The sequence below is a fragment of the Solanum pennellii genome, chromosome 9, assembly GCF_001406875.1.
Source record: "Solanum pennellii chromosome 9, SPENNV200".
Classification (NCBI taxonomy): Eukaryota; Viridiplantae; Streptophyta; class Magnoliopsida; order Solanales; family Solanaceae; genus Solanum; species Solanum pennellii.
In genome coordinates this window covers 68,673,429-68,691,062 of record NC_028645.1, presented here as the reverse complement: position 1 = coordinate 68,691,062, position 17,634 = coordinate 68,673,429, and the positions used below count along the sequence as shown (strand labels likewise).

General features: G+C 34.5%; 2 protein-coding genes across 2 annotated transcripts; one reads left to right on the top strand and one right to left on the bottom strand.

Moving 5' to 3' along the window:
• Positions 1 to 403: 403 nt before the first annotated feature.
• On the top strand, positions 404 to 4,434 carry LOC107029344 (thiamine-repressible mitochondrial transport protein THI74). The gene is made up of 3 exons (XM_015230736.2): positions 404 to 1,019; positions 1,116 to 1,536; positions 3,867 to 4,434. Exons 1-3 carry the CDS (start codon positions 579 to 581, stop codon positions 4,157 to 4,159), a joined length of 1,155 nt encoding a protein of 384 aa, XP_015086222.1. The 5' UTR covers positions 404 to 578; the 3' UTR covers positions 4,160 to 4,434.
• A 448-nt stretch (positions 4,435 to 4,882) lies between these two features.
• LOC107031633 (desumoylating isopeptidase 1) lies at positions 4,883 to 8,074 on the bottom strand. The gene is made up of 5 exons (XM_015233066.2): positions 7,926 to 8,074; positions 7,288 to 7,361; positions 7,075 to 7,172; positions 6,255 to 6,571; positions 4,883 to 5,709 (listed from the first exon to the last, which is right to left on the bottom strand). Exons 2-5 carry the CDS (start codon positions 7,294 to 7,296, stop codon positions 5,303 to 5,305), a joined length of 831 nt encoding a protein of 276 aa, XP_015088552.1. The 5' UTR covers positions 7,297 to 7,361; positions 7,926 to 8,074; the 3' UTR covers positions 4,883 to 5,302.
• Positions 8,075 to 17,634: the final 9,560 nt, after the last annotated feature.

The window sequence follows — 17,634 nt, the reverse complement described above, 5'->3', positions numbered from 1 at the left end:
AAAATTGCGTTCCAAAATTGTTTGAATCAAACTTTTAATGTTTTTTCGAAGAACGGGAAGAAGATTTTACAATTTGAAATTTAAAAATTATAATTGAGTTAGAGGTTTATGACTGATTGGTTGAAGGAAGAAACGTACACGTAATTTGTGAGAATCAATTAATTTCTGTTTTTAATCCCTTATTTAATGCTTAAACTGATAACAATAGCTTAATAATTTAAGTATCCGAAAAACACTAAAAAAAGAGATTTTTAGTAATTAATGAAATAGTATGAATAGAAGGTAATATCTCTCTTATACTATGGCCTAATTTTTACAAAATATATTGTGGATCCAATAATCGAGATTAGGGCCCAAACTATCATAAGCGTGTCAATTGAGGAAGCCCAGCATGAGCACGTGCTTCAAATATTGCGGTACGCGTCTCCCGGAAGGAGACTTTAGACTTGCAATATCTGCAATCTGCAGATTTGTTGGAAAAAGTAAACAAATAATCTGCATAATATTATTGGAGCCCCATTATATTTGTTGATCAATGAGCAAGTAGACATTAATTTTTTTTTGTTTGTTTAAAAGGAATGAAAGATCAATCTTGGAGATGGGTTTTGGGTTTGGTTTATATAATTACTGTTGCATCTATATGGATTGCTGCTAGTTTTGTTGTTCAATCTGTTGTTGATGCCGGTGTTTCACCTTTTCTTGTTACATATCTCTGCAATTCTTTGTTCATAGTATATATTCCCTTTATTGAAATTGTTCATTTTCTAGAGGATAAATATGGTACCGTGTTGTTTTGGCGAAATACCAAAGATAATACCTCTGATTCACCAGAATCAGAGGAGGTTGTTCTTCTGGATGAGACAAGCGAACAAATTATTGATGAAAATGTTGATATGGGTCTTGATGCAAAAGGGCGTTGGACACGCTCTAGAGTAGCAAAAGTTAGCTTGTTGATATGCCCTTTTTGGTTTCTAGCTCAGCTTACATTTAATCTATCACTCAAATATACAACTGTTACGGTAAGCATAACTATCCATTTTTTCTTAATCACATTTAGTTTGGTGATGTGTTGTATGCATAATGTGGTTATGCTTTTTTTGTTTTTTTTTTTACAGTCGAATACCATCTTAAGCAGTTCCTCCAGCTTGTTTACTTTTTTGGTGTCTCTTGTATTCTTGGGAGAAGTTTTTACTTGGGTGAAGATGTTCAGTGTTCTCCTTTGTATGGGAGGAACAATCATTGTGAGCTTGGGTGACTCAAAATCAGGGTCTAGCAAAGTGGCTTCGAATCCCGTTCTTGGTGACATTCTTTCTCTTGTCTCAGCTGCTATGTATGCTGTTTATATAACCCTTATTCGTAAAAAGTTACCTGATGATGATGGGAAAAGTGGTCATGCTAGTATGGCACAGTTTCTTGGATATTTGGGTTTATTCAACATGCTCATATTCTTACCCATACCTCTTGTACTCAACTTTGCTAACCTTGAGCCATTTAACACGCTCACTTGGAAGCAACTTGGCTTGATAGTTGGTAAAGGTATTTACCTATCTATATCCTGTTTCTTCCCTTGCACATTTAAGTATTTGTCGATTTGTGTGAATATTTTTATGGTGGGTCAATTTAGGGGCAAACCAAGTGAGCTTCGGCTAAGTTGGGACAAACAAATAGCACAAATGACCCATAAAGCAACTTCTCTTTGTTTCATATGTAAATATAACCTGTCCAAATTCAGCAGAATCTGCTCATTTGAAAACCTTAATTTCAAGTTTTGGAGAGGTACGTAATACTCATGAGTTAGCTATATCTATGCTTGTAAAATGGAAATGCTACACCCAAGTACTTGATCTGTTACTTGAGACAAGTTCTTGAGGAACTACAAAGATGGTGAACTGAGGAAAAGGAGACACATTGTAGTATCTTGTTATTGGTTTGTGCACAAGGCATGAAAAATATATGGACCATCTCCTGCAACATTGCGTCTTTACTTTAGGTATACTGGTCTAAGTTTAGTATAGCTTAGACATAACTTAGAACGGTGATGGATGTTGTAGCAAGCTAGGAGGTGGAAATGTAAAGAGAAATAGAAAAGATGCTTAAGGTAAGGATTGTTCAAGACCATATAAAGAGACTACACATTATCCTTACTTAATGTAGGACTTAAACACCCTATGTACGCCAATATTCGAATATCTGGTATGCTGATAACATACAATAGGGTCTCAGGCGCTCCGATTGGGTAATAAAACAGTAGGGATATGTCTGATCTGATACGACGTGGAGAAAAGTAGACTTAGGACCTAGCTTAACCCCAACATCCAACTTAAGAGGTGAAGATTGTTTAAGATCATACAAAAAGACGACAACCCATACCCTCAAATGATGTTGACGTTAAGATAAAGCATGAAAGCTAAGAAGAGAGAAAGATGGCGTCTGTCAGTCTGTTATGCCTGTTCTGGACGATTTGGTGAGAGAACTATATTAGATATTTCGAGACACTAGAGAAGCCAATCTGTGAAGTCAAAACCAATATCTTTTTACAATATTTTTGTGTAAAGAAAATACTCCTTCTTGTATAGATAGGTGGATAGAGTTTTTTTGAGAGTCCAATGTAAAATCTGCATGATTAGATGATACTGTCTTGGTGCGAGATTGGAAGAAAATGATTTTAACTTATGAAAGAAGATTTTGTTTCTATTTAATAAAAAGGAGAAAAGCATAGGCCAGATACACATCGAGGACCCCTTGAAGTTTGAACTTGACTATTAATTCATTTGTACACCTAGTTATTCATCGACATCTTAAACTAGGCCATTCCTGCAAGTTCTTCTTCGTCTTCTTTCTTGCAAAACCTATAATGCTGTGTCTGATTCTTCTTTCTTATTTCAAACACCATAAATAGCTATTGTTTTCAAAATTATACCAGATTCAAATGCCATTTGCTTAAACTGTTACCAGATGTTTCTTCGTCTTTCTTAATTGCTCGAACCCATACCATATTTTCTTCTTTGTCTTTGTTAGTTATTCAAAGGCCATCTATTTAAAACTTATTCCAGATGCAAACACCATGGATAGCCATTTTTGTAAAGAAGTGTTTAGGCTTTTGCAGTTGGAAAGAAACTTGATGTTATATGTCCCTAACTAAGCTGCTGGATGGTATAACAAAAACAAAAGTAAAAATGGATCCCTCTTTTTTACTCTACATCGCCGAGTTGAGAAAATGTCTGAGGTTCTAGGTTGAAGTAGGTTATTCCTTACAAGTCAGTTAGAAAGAACATATGACGATATACGTTCCAGGTTAAGCTGCTGGAAGGAAAAAACAGTGGCAAAACTAAAAATGGAGGCCTCTTTTAAGTTAGTGATGAGTTTCATTCACTCTAAGCCGATTCCTAGAATATGGCGTCCTTGGGGCTTTCTATTAATTTTTTTTACTGTGAACAACTTTTTAACTATATATGTTATGATTTATCGTGATTTCTTTTTTGTATTCTATCTGCATCTGATAATTGAGATTAGAAGAAGCGACAACTTGGAAGCGTAGATTTTAAGCTTCAGTGATGTAACGATGAGTCCTTCCTGTAGGAGCAAATTAAGTGACATGCCCTTAGATCACTTCACGTCAACTTTAAAAGAGATCCTTTATCAGCTAGTATTATGATTTTTAGATGTTCATCAATCATCCAGTGCACAGGAATCATGTACCTTAAATACTTTAATTGTGAAAGTTAATCTTTACATTTCTTTGCTCCTCTCTATTTCTCCTTTTCTTCGGATGGGCTTTGGCCATATGGCCAACTTTTGGTTTTTGCTACTTTATCTAGTTTGGGGCCGCATACTGCATGTAGCTAACTTCAAATAACCACATTTAGGTATGTTCGATAATGTGCTGAGCGATTTACTGTGGGCCAAGGCTATTCTGTTGACCTCCACAACAGTAGCAACAGCAGGACTGACCATTCAGGTTCCTCTAGCAGCAATTGTGGATTCACTGACAGGAAATGCACCCCCCATCATGGATTACATTGGAGCTGCAGCTGTCATGGTTGGTTTTGCAGGCATTAACATCCCTTCAGATTCATGTTCAGTACCAAAAGAAGCAAGCATTGAACTAGAAAATGGGAAAATTCAGTCCACAGAACAGGATCACCTATCACCCAGGTAGATTAGAGAGCTCTTTTGCACCAGGGCGCCACTAGTTCAGGTGTATCTTAGGTTAAACTTACTCGGTGCGGTCTTCCCTGTGCATGTTGTGACACCCAAATGTTCGGTCGGTACAGGCGTGTGCAGTTAACAATTTGTATACTTTGAAATGTGGATAACACTTGATATCGGTTGATTTTTGTTACATCTTATATTATTTTTGTACCTGAAAGCTTTAAAATACTCTTGTTTGTTCAAACTAGAATATATACCTAAACGAATCCTTTTGCTTTCCAATTTTTGAGTGACCAATAACCTGCCTCTCCATCCAACTCACAAACTTAAGTGCAAGGGGCGTTCAGAATTTGGTAAAAAATCGATTTATCAAACTAAATCGATATGAATTTTGGATTGTGATTTCAAAAAATATATATAATTTAGTTTGGATTTCGGTTTTGTAGAAGAAGATTTACCAAAAATACTGTTTTTATTTATATTGTAGCATAAACACAAATTATAAATTTTAAATCTTGATTGGGCAATATTATTTACAAGTGTAACTCCTTTATCCATTTTTTAGTTCTTTAATTTTCAACATAGTTTGTACATGAGAGAACATGATATATCAAGTAACAACCTCCAAAATTTGTTAAGAAGAATAAAAAGACAATTATATAACATTCTGTTTCATGGACAAACTTTTTCAATCTGTCAAGTAAGTTCTAACCAATTTGAGAATTTCTCATTCACAAACTACACACACTCTTATTTCATTTCCTCAATATAATATCTGCAAGTTAACCAATCCAACAAAAGACACAAAATGAGGTTTACATTGAGATAGAAACGCCAACTTAACCCCCAAACAGAAGCAAAACTACACCAATCAAGTGTTTATCCAGGTTCAGCTTCAATTTTCAATTTCGAGAAAGAGTAGAGTATGTGTTATCTCTTTCAAGGAAAAGGATTCATAAACACAAGTCGTAGTTGTAAAAAGTGAACTTATTCAATGTATGAAGTCCAGAAAGAGTAAATACGCGGATCTCTTTCAAGGAAGAATGTTTGCTCATCTCCTACTAAGCATCCAATAAGTCTACCTTACATCAAATCAGTTGGATATTAAATTTCCAACACATATGAATTTATAAAGACAACTTTGTTGTCATTAGTTCATAGCAGCAAATGTATCTCCATATCTTTGCATAACTTTTTTAGTTGCTAAAGCAGCAGCCTCACTTGCACGCAATGTCCCAGTAGCCATGATTGCAGCAAATTCACGGGTGATCTCCTCTTGTACCTTGCTCCGAGCATCACCAAGAGGATCTTTCACAACCGCATTAGCAGGCGTCTTCTCCTGCTCTCCCACAGGTTTGACCGCAGGGGGCACATTAACATTCTTCTTCTCTCCATCTTGGCTCTCGGGCTTTTTAGATTGATTAGTACCGCTACTAGAAGACTTCCCAACAGAAAGTGTCGGCTGGGAAGCAGGAGCAACAGTAGCTGGTCTGAACTGGGGTGCTTGTGGTACTGCATTAGCCCTCAACGTTGATTCCAGTTGTTGTATCATAGGCACTGCATCAAGATAATAACAGGAGTAAGTTCCAAGTACTGGACATCTTTCACTAAATTTTCACCAAATATTACTTCCAATCCAAATAAGGAGCACTGTACATTTCTTTTTTTTTTTAAAGTAATGAGTAACTTCACATACATAAAATACAAACATAAAGTCGGGAGAAGTCACAATCGGAAAAGTGAGGCCAAAGCACCATATAGCTCAAATGTGCTTTCAAGTAGAGCACTATTTTGAATATCTAAGAGCCCTATCTCAAATTATGTAAGCAGTCAAAACATATTAGCTTGTTTGAGAAAGCATCATGTAATTACTCTGTGCATGTCCTACACTTCACCACAGAACTGATAAAGCAATACACTTTACTCGGAAGAAGAAGCATCATAATCCTGAAATTTCTAGATGACAAAGACAAAAAGAACAGGAAGGAACCAGCAGAGAACACCAATCATCATATCAACCTTAAAAACAGAATCATGTATTTATGTCAGTCATACATGTTTTAAGGAGGGGTTCAACACAGGAAGTGCAAAGAAAGACTTACTTATAAGGGCACCCATTGGGCTATTTGTAACCTCATTAGGAAGATTTAAAATATAATCTGGAATGGTTGCACCGACCAAAAATTGAGCAATCTCATTGCTGAAATTGTTGCAGTTGTGGGTAAGCAAACTGTATGTCTCTGCAGTATACCGAGGGCTTATCTCTTGCAAATACATTTCAAAGACATCCTTTGGTATGTGGGTGACACCCAGATCTATAACTTTAATAGGAGTCCCATATGGTGTCGTCCCAGCTGGAGCATGTTGTATACCGCCTCCAAAATAATATTCATGACCATAAACCACTACTCCTGTGTGCCTACAGAAAGGATACACAACAATCTGACTTGAATAGGGAGAGAAGGAAAGCTACTCATTTTACTGTTATGATGGACAAGAACGGCTAACACCAGGCACAAATTACAGGAAGATAAGAGCTCCATGAAATAGGAGAGAATAACATTTTTCAAAACCAATATATGTTAGGAAACCATCTACTTAAATATAAGATCTGAATATGGAAGATGATTAGAACATCAACCAAATCAATACTCCTACTACATTCAAATATGCAATCTACACAAGAGAGTTCTACTTGCTCTGATGCACCAATGCTGGAAGCTTCAACTCATACAGAAAGTCACTTTAAAAGATCAGTGGATATTGGGATCCACAAGAAAACACAGAAATGTAACCTAGCTAACATGTTTAAGATATGCTCTTAAAGAGTCTAACAGGGCATAAGTTCCAATCATACTTAATATTACTAATTAGACAACCCCTCAAAAGAAAAGAATGTCCTTCAAATAGTATGCAACTTACCATATTCCTTCAATAGCTTTTCCCAAAAAAGTAGTAGATAACTGTCTAGCCAAACCTTGACTCAAGTCATAGACGTTTAAGATAACCTTGTGACCGTCCTGCCACAATCAAAGATTATAATCATAAATACATGAGCCTCCAACACTGCAAGGTAGATCCAACGGGATATTAATAAAGATTAATATAACAAGCATTTGAGAAAGGTCGCAATACCTCAGCCATCTCCAAATAAAAAGTTTTCTTGGAAAGAAATTCACTACACAACCAAGTGGAGCTGGAAAGATGACCTAAACCATTAAAGCCAAGTTGAACATTAGACACAATACTACTACAAGAACAACATATCCAGTAAAATCCCACAAGTTGGGTCTGGGAAGTTAGACACCACGGAGATGTAAAAAGGGAAAGATCAACTAATTGGGGATTTAACTTGAAAAGCAAGAAAGACCAAGCTAGAAAAACAAACATGTGAAACAACAAATCAAAAACACACATCAGTACCGCATTATTATCCTTATCAACCAAACAGTAGCTTAACTTGCCAACCAAGAAATCATTGAAACATCACAATACTGAGATGAGATGCATATTTCTTCCCCAATCATCAATCCCATTAGAAACACAAAAGTCAACCTTGAATTCCCAGAAAACTAAAACACCAAATACTTTACCTTCTTCAACAATCCTAACCAAAATTAACAAATCAGTGTCGCAATAAACAATTGTGACAGAGTAATTGCTTACAATTGGAAAAAAGAGAGCCCTTATCGGGCAATTCCTTCAAGCGGACATTAATTTACAGATAAAAATCAAATACATGCAGATCAAAGCAAGAAAATTTGATAAATTACCTGAGAATTAGGCAAATCGAAGGAAAATTGTATTGTTGTTTGGCGTCGATAAAAAGAATGCAAATTCCAGAAAATTTGGGACTTTTATATTGCTGCGAGATCTTCTACCATAACCCAAACACACTATATTCCATACCCTTCTAGAAACTACTAACCAATAGAATTTTGACACGTTGCTTTATGTCGGACTCATGTGCCCAACCATTCAACCGTAAGCGCCCTCGTATTCATTAGTCACAAAGAGACAGTATTAACCATTATTTACCTTTATTAATATTTATATTAATAATTAATGCATAGCATTTATTAAATAAAAAGTATATACACTAAAACCTTAATAAATTAAAACTTGATTTATTAATTACATTTTAACGATACTTCCTCGATTTCATCTTAAGTTATTTTTTAAGGAATTTTTCATTTCTCAAACTAAATTAACTGGTCAGTTTTCAAGACTATTTTTTAGAGTATTTTTCTAATTTTACTCTTCATTAGTTAGTATTAAAATTAGTAGTTAATTAATATTTAGTTATTTTAATAATAAATTTGACAATAGTTAATAAAGATAAAGATGGAAAACTATGTTCAATTATGTCTTAATCTATTTTTCTAAAGGGCGTGAAACATGTCAAAAATTAACTTAATATGGAATGAAAGAAGTAATATTTTCTTTTGTTTCGATTTGGGTCAATCGCCATTTCCGATAAGATAATATATTTTTAGAGATATCTGTATAAATATATAGTCCTTATTAATATTATAAACTAATAGTTCTTTAAATGTACAAACATATGTAAGATAATTTAGTGAAATATGTTTTTTGTGTGTGTGTTCTATTTTTTTTTGTTAAAATTTAAATCTATTTGAAGTTCATCTATAACTTTTCTTATTGCATCCAAAAGTTTTAGTGTTGTCTTTCTGAATCGCGCCATAGCATTGTGAAGAATTCTAAATGTGATAAGTGTTTTCTTATGCGTAATCAGTTTCAAAGGTACTGTATCATCTTCAACTTTATTATCAACATTATTATATTTAGTGGTATCCACAAATTCTTCTAAGCTATGGATCTCTGAACATGCATCATTTTCACTTATTCAACAGGTTAATAATGTTCATTTTATTGTGGTAGCCGAGATTATTAATCATGAATGACGTTTTTACAAGTGGGTTCATTTTAAATCTTTAAGATTTCATCCCCGAACGATTTGCATTATCAAAACACTCTTTAAATTAATAAATATTAATTATCAATTAAATATTACATCTATAAAATAATAACATTTAATGGTCTCACCTATATTAATTTAGTGAAATTTTACTATAGTTATACACAAGTTAAAATTTTGTGATAAATAAAGTATTATAATATATAAAATTAAGTATAACTTACATAAATCTCATAGTGTAAGACCTAAATTACATCTTATTCCTATTTTTTTCTATTTTACAAAAATCCCTTAAAATATCAGTCATTCGGATACATAAGTTTCATCCGAATACACTAATTGTGATACATTATAAAACTTTGTCTATTGCGCTTAATATGGAATATTAACGTAAAATTTATTTTTTTCTCCCAGAAATCACGCAAAATTAATTTTTTTCCCCACAAATTATGCCTAACTGATTAATATCTATCCTTTCCAATCTGTAACAACTTCACAAAATTCAAAAATCAAATTATCATCTTCTCTATCAATTTGAAATTTTGGACTGGACATACGATTCACGATTTCAAATCATCAATTCGAAAGCGTCGAGTATAAAAAATCGTTCAAAACATAACAAAGAGACAAGAATTTCTTTTGGTGGTTTTAGCAGTGGGGTCAAATCATATTCCAAGAAACAATTATGTGAATTCAATTGTTGGAGAAAGAGAGGGAGATATTGCTGCAAATGGAATTCAACACTAAAATAGGGTCAACTTTTTGTGCATATGAAGAATACATCAGGTGTTCCAGTTACCAAATTTCATGAAGTGAAGTTGACGAAGGAATCATTGATACAATAAATATGGAGAAACGAATTGAGTCCTATAGAATCAACGAATTAATAATTCAAATTTATTCTCCTTGTTCATCGAAGAATCTTTTAAACTATCGACAACTTTACTGATACAACATAAACCTATCGATCTTGTTGAGACATTCCACAACATGAGAAATTGAGGTAAGGTATGAACGACACAAAGTGATGGAATTATTGTTGGTTAAAATATTGATTTTGTAAATCTCAAATCAGTCATTGCAGTTGAGTTAGAGATCGATGAATTGAGGAAAAAATTGAAGATCTGATACATCGTTGATGTGAAGAAACAAACGATTGAATTTTCAATGTATCAGCTATGTATTGATATAACAGACAAAAAGGCTGAAGAGATACATAGTTTTGATGGATTATCCACATCGTTTATAATGTTGTGTAATCGTTTTTTGATTTGTGTTTTCGAGATGGCTAGATTTATCAATACATTACTATATATGTATCATGTTTAAATTGATTGTATTTCTACTAGATATATTAACTAAGTAATTGTTGCCTATAAGATGTTAGGTTTGAGATACATTACTGTGTGAATTGTGATATTTGCCATGTATTAGATATATTTAGTATAAATTTAAATTTATGTATCATGCCAAAAAAATTAGTGCATGATACATTACTATTTGTGTATCTTATTTTGTTTGAGAAATATTGTATTTTATAAAAAAGATACATTATGCATGTAATCGTTGACAAGGCAATAACATTTTTTAGTGAGTTGATATGTATATGATACATGTAATAAAGTTTGAAAATTGTTGAATATGATATATATTGTGTATCATGTACTTATCAATTCATTTAATACACGATGCTTTATCTATAGGATAATAGTTTATGTATAAAGTGTATTTGTTGGTTAATATATGTACAAGCACATATCTTCAAATTAAAATAAGTCTAAGATTTAACACTATGAATACATAACAACAATTGATACACGATAGATTATACAATTTGGACACAATATATTGAACATGATGATTTGTAATGTATCACAATGTTAAAAGGAAGACATTATACATTAATTTAAGAAAGTAAAAATAACTAGATACATTAAATATGAATCCATATATATCAAAAAAGATGAATAAGAAAAAATCAAAAAAAAAAAAAACACAACAATCTGATTTGTTTCTCCTTCTCCATCTCCTTCTCAACATATCGATTGCTGCACTTGTGGTAGTCCATGGAATGCACAATAAAAACATTGCCGATACATTGTCATAGCACCGACATTTGGAGGAGGACGAGATGGACCCCAAGATCTCATATTAGTATTACAAGAATTTAATTGAGTAACCTCAATACTGAATGAATAGGGTCTGACCCAAATGTATCGGGAAAAAATCTTGAAAAAAAATGGAATAAGACAACAATGGCAAAGAAAATCCTGCCTATTCAGATGTTTGGAATTGATTGACCTGAGCGAGAGAATCCTTTTGAAAATCAAATTAAATTAAAAATTGTAATTGCTAAGAATGTGGAGTGAATTTAGGAAGAGAAAAGAAGAGTGAAAAGAAAATGATAAACGTGATTTTGGTTGAAGGGTCTTATGTATCTGAAAGTTTTAAGAATTGGGAGAAATAAGGGATTTATATAATATTTCAAAAAGGTAGGGAAAAATGGAGAATAAGGAAAGTAAAATTGTGTGTATAAGTATTTTTTTTCTAAAATTAATGCGTACATAGTTTTTTCTTAAAATATTAGCTAAAATATTCATCGAATCAAAATTTCTTATCTAAAATAATTCAATTATTATTTATTAATTATATTCAAAATGTTACTAACGAAATTCACCACTAGATATTTTGAGGCAGGAAATCACAAAAAAAAAAAAGGAAGAAGAGATGAGCATAACATGAAGAGAAAAACAAGGAAGAGGAGTAGAAAACCAACCATGGAAGAAGAAGAAAGAAAAACATGATAAAGAAAAATGAAATAATTCGTCATTCAAGATTTTCAAAGCTCAAAATCTAAAATTTAATTCACCGTAAATGTGAACGATTTTGAGTGAATATTACATTAAAAGACTCAAAATATAAAGGTCGACTTATATTTAAATTTTGGTGTTGTTTAGAGGAGATTTAAATTATTCCAAATTGATAAAAATTAACTCACTGAGAATGATGAACTGTTACAATGTATAGATATTGTATATAAATGTACATACATCTCTCATATATATATATAATTCTATGATTATACACTATTTATGTAATACTGATGCATTACATTTATATGCAATCATTTTAGTTGAATGTTTTATTGCCTGTACTAAAAAGCCCATAGATGGAGAACAAGTAATTTAGTTATTCTTTACGTCAATAGAATAATAACACCCAAAAGATGATACATCCACAAGTTCAAAAACTCTCAAACATTTATCGGGATCAAAATGATAAAAGGTCCACATGACTGGAGCATACAAACAATATAGACCTTAATGATACCCCGACCCACATGCAATACACCTTTAATGCAACCATTGGATTCGTCATATGCAAAGAGATAATAGAGGAAGATGCCATGCACAATGGGGTCATCTAAGATGTTTCTACATGCAAGATCACAACTAGGTTCAACGATCCTATCACATAAATACATCATGGAAAATTTAAGACGAACTTCACATTCTCTTGACAAGTAACTCCTACCGTTATAAGAAGCACCATCAACCAGATCATACTCAAAGTGATAGTACAAAATATGGTTTAAAAAATTACCGTTTCCCGTACATAGTGTAGGCCCCTCAAATGGATGGTAAAATCTCAAGAAGAGTTTTCCTTCATAGGGAAAGGTATCAACAAATTCATTCAAATTATGCTTGTCATTTCGACCAAGCATCACTACACAAGTGTCACAATTCAATTCATTATCGGGGTTAAATGAAAAGTATGTCCTTTGTCCAAGTACACCCCTTTTTGTCTGATTGACGCTCGTACTCTCTAAAAACATATTTCATTCAAATGTGTGAGTATCATTATATGTAAACAAGTAATATAAAGGCATCACTAAATAACCTTCAATCAAGGTGTTCTCAAGTTTAGCCTTCACTTTAGATACTAGAGAGTCACAACTTTTACGAAGCATTAGAACACATAAGGAATAAGTAACAATTAACACATATGCATCATCATCATCTTAACACTACCCTTCCTAATAAATGTACTATCATCTTCACAGAAGATATTTCCATCTTTAAAAAATGTGTCTGTAATCATTTAAAATTTATTAAATATAAATTTATAAAATGATTCGGATTATATTGAATTCATAAATATGTTAATCCAAATAAATATTGTGGATTGATATAATTGAGTTAAATATTTAAGTCCAATAAATATGGATTTAATTAAAGTCTAAATTAATTGATTTGGGATACATTGGATGAACCCAATTTGTTAAACCCAATCTCATCTCATTCTAGAGTCCATCTTGGCGCCACGTGTGCAGATGATGTGGCATGCCAAGTCAAATAAGAAAACCAATAGAATCATGACATGTGTCAAAGATGACAAGCCCGCTCCATAAAGCCAAATGCCATGTCACTTAAATCTGATTGGCTGAACGGAATCCTATTCCAATCACAACTCCTCTATTCTGAAACTATAAATAGGGGTCCTCATAATTCAGAAAAGAGACAGAAAATTCTAAACAAGAAGCTAGAGAAACTCCGTGGTACAAACACCATTTAATTCTCTACAAAGCTACAAGTTTAAGAATTCAAGCATTCAAGTTCAAGAACGATCAAGATCAAGATCACCGAATTCAAGAACAAGCTCAAAGCCCTTGAATTCAAATAAAAATCAAGATCAAGATAAAGTTCAAGTTCAAGTTCAAGTTCATCATAGATTCAAGAACAAGCTTTAAAGCCCTTGAATTTACATTTGAAATGGCGAATTCAGAGGAATTATAGAGATTGTAACACTCACATTTGAAATAATAAAATTGATTGTTGCTATAATTTTCCGTTCTTTATTATTGTTTTCTCGACGCGAATTTTATTGTCTACAAATTCTGGCACGCCCAGTGGGACAATCTCTACCTCTCATCTCAACTTTTCAAACGTCAAAGAATATCAAGATGACTTCCATGAAAAATAACTCTCGATCAACCACCTCTAAGGTCATTAGCTCCAAGTTCTCTACTGAACTTGAAGACATCCTTGGTGTTACCTTTGGAAGTTTTGGAGCTGTTACGAGAAGCAAGGTTGCTACACTAGGACAACAAACGCTTCAAGTGTCGTCTGTGTCAACTCCTGTTTTTGGGTCTTCGACTCCAAAAGGAGCAAGTTCCTCCACAAATGCTCTAGAAGGAGGAAGTAGTGTTGCTGAAAAGATCAAGAAGACATTGGCTCTACTTGAGCAATCTGGTTCCAAGAACTCTACCACAAGGGAGAACTGTGATTCAACTTATGCATTATCTCCACGTATATCGCGTAACGTGAGTCCACTGAAAATTAACTTACGCGACAATCAATGTTACTCTCATGCATCTCCGATGATCATGCAAACGACGGTGACTGCTGCTTTCTCTCCTGAGGAACAACTCGCAAATCTGACGAAGTTGGTTGAAGGATTGACGAAATATGTACAACACCAAGAATCTCGAATTGACAAGTTGATGGACAGGATAGAAGGACTTTTAGATGGAGCTGCAAGCCATGCACCTGGAAAGGGCATTGAAGTTCAAGAAATCGAAGATCCTGCTAAGAAAGCCCCGTTTGTTAAAGAGATGCCAGATTCTTCTGAAGGAATGATCCCACTCGATCGCTTAAAGGAGTTTATTGAAGGAACTATCAAAGATAAGTATGAAGTCTCCACCAAGTCTTGCCATATGTATGCTAAGCCATACACTGCTAGGATTGATAACTTTAAAATGCCTGCTGGTTATCAACCTCCCAAATTTCAACAATTTGAGGGAAAAGGAAATCCGAAACAACATGTCGTGCACTTCGTGGAGACATGTAATAATGCTGGAACATATGGAGACTATCTTGTCAAACAATTTGTCCGCTCTCTAAAAGGAAATGCCTTTGATTGGTACACGGATCTCGAACCTAACTCTATTGATAGTTGGGAGCAACTAGAACATGAGTTTCTCAATCGCTTCTATAGCACAAGGCGCACGGTGAGCATGGTAGAACTCATGAATACTCGCCAAAGGAAGGATGAACCGGTCATAGATTTCATAAATTGATGGAGGAACGCGGCCTAAATTGCAAGGACAGGCTCAGTGAAGCTTCTGCAATCGAAATGTGTATTCAAGGAATGCACTGGGAGCTTCTTTACATCTTGCAAGGAATAAAACCAAAATCTTTCAAGGATTTAGCTACTCGCGCTCATGATATGGAGTTGAGCATGTCATCTGCCGGAAAAGATATGACTATTGTCCATGATCCTCGCAAAGGAAGGGACAAGCAGGAACCCAAGAGATGGCGCAAGTTTCTGCCCAGAAATGACAACAAAGAATCCATGAGTGCAAATGTGTCACCCGCAAAGTTCACCACGAATGAGGGCGTAAAACAAAATGTGAGAACGACTTTCCAAGCACGTTCAAATCAAAAGTCGACGCTAAGGGAGATGCAAGGAAAAAAGTATCCCTTCTTGGATTCTGACGTTTCTGAAATTTTTGATGAATTGCTTGAGTTAAAGCTCATTGACTTGCCAGAGATGAAGCGACCCGATGAAGCTGGAAAAACTGATGACCCTAAATTATTGCAAGTATCACAGACTTGTGAGTCATCCTCTTGAAAAATGTTTTGTCTTTAAGGATAGAGTGATGCGATTGGCTAACAAAAATAAAATTATCCTTAATGATGAGAAGGATAGTTCTAACCAGATCTCTATCACGTTTGGGTCACTGGATCCGGTCCAAATATATACCTCTGAAAAGCATGAAGAAGAGCCAGTAGAACAGGATGTTGACATAGATGGTGATGAGGGTTGGATTCTTGTAACTAGGCGAAGACGCAACAGGTCAAGCTTACAAAAAAAATTATCCGAGCAACCGGTTAGAGGAAAAATGGTGAAGAAATCAGAGAAGCAAAAATCAATCAAGCGCCCCAAAAGGGCAAAGGTTGAAGTGCATCACTACAAAAAACCTCGACGTTTTGTGACTCTAGAGGAATTCTTGCCAAGATTGTTCGACACAAAGTCTACTCAAGGCAATGTCGAGGCATCATGTTTCAATATGGATAAAGAACAAACAATGAAGGTGCCTCGTACTGTAAAAGAAGGAACAACGAGTGAATCCTCACCAAAAGTGTCTCCTGGGGAAGAAGAAAAAGAAACAAGGGAAATCTCAGAAATGATGTCTCTTTCATCTTCTGAAAAATCTATTGAACTTTCTTCTCAAGAAGCATATGTCTGTGATACTAAAATCACATTTACAGATAACGATCTTCTATTTGGTGAAACACTACACAATCGTCCTTTGTATATGGTGGGTCATGTGCTAGAGAAGAAGATAAATAGAATCTTAATAGATGAAGGATCTAGAGTCAACATTTTGCCTATCCACACATTGAAGGAACTTGGCATCACGACTGGGAAACTTAGTGAAAGTCGTTTGTTGATACAAGGATTTAATCAAGGGGGGCAGAGGTCCATAGGCTCTGTTAAATTAGAGATCCACATGGGAGATTTGCGGTCAAGCGCATGGATGCATGTGATTGACGCAAACACATCATACAATATATTACTTGGCAGGCCTTGGGTACATGAGAATAGAGTTGTCTCATCTTCTTACTATCAATGTTTGAAATATCTTGAAGGTGGAATTGAAAGAAAGATAGTTGCAGATGATAATCCTTTCACCGAAGTGGAGACACACTTTGCGGATGCGAAATTCTATTTGAGAAGTTTTGTTGTTAAAGGGGTCAAATCCAATGACGTCAAATCAATCAAGATTGATAAGATCATAAGCAAAAGAATTGATGCGGCTATCGAAAAGGTGAAAATTCACACTAAAGACTCTTGTCCCATTCTTAATGAAGGGAAGATCCTGTCTTCAAAGAAAAAGCAGACTTCTAGGCTTTGCTATGTCCAAAAGCGAAGAAAGAACAAGATCAACCATCTAACCTTGAAGAAAATGCATTAAGAGGGCTAACTCTTCCTATCAGACGGATTGATGCAATAAACGTGTCTTCAAAGTTGCCAGAAAAGTCAGTCGCTCAAGATCAAGTGCTAGATATGGCTCTCCCTACAAAACGCATAAGAGAAGGTTTTGATCCCAATGCCTACAAGTTATTTGTGAAGGCAGGATACGACCCTAGTGAGCCATCAGCGCTAGGGAAACTCCCATCAAAAGATACAACTAGGAAAGCGCGTGAAGGCCTAGGTTATAGCCAACCACCGCCAATTCGCATTTCCATAAGAAGGGCCAGTAATAATCATATAAATTTTGAAGATGACGTCACTGCTCCCAATAAAAGACCTTTCGTCTTTGATCGACTTGGTGAAGTGACAACAAGAATTTATGTGTTTGAGAGGTTAGGTCCTCTGAAGAAGAATAATAAGAACCTGAGAAGTTATTTAAAAGTTACAACGCCTACTTCACATTTGATTCAAAAGGATTTCAGAAGTTTGAATCTTTCTAGGATGAGGAGACGAGTGGAACTTGTGGTTTCCTGTAAAGAGAAACTCAAGGCAAAGGTTCATAC

Coding starts and splice junctions, on each gene's coding strand:
- LOC107031633 (XM_015233066.2), bottom strand. Junction 6,572..7,074: donor AAAGCTATTGAAGGAATATG/GTAAGTTGCATA, acceptor TCCTTTCTGTAG/GCACACAGGAGTAGTGGTTT. Junction 5,710..6,254: donor CCCAATGGGTGCCCTTATAA/GTAAGTCTTTCT, acceptor ATCTTGATGCAG/TGCCTATGATACAACAACTG.
- LOC107029344 (XM_015230736.2), top strand. CDS start 579: ATGAAAGATCAATCTTGGAGATGGGTTTTGGGTTTGGTTTATATAATT. Junction 1,020..1,115: donor TCAAATATACAACTGTTACG/GTAAGCATAACT, acceptor TTTTTTTTACAG/TCGAATACCATCTTAAGCAG. Junction 1,537..3,866: donor TGGCTTGATAGTTGGTAAAG/GTATTTACCTAT, acceptor AACCACATTTAG/GTATGTTCGATAATGTGCTG.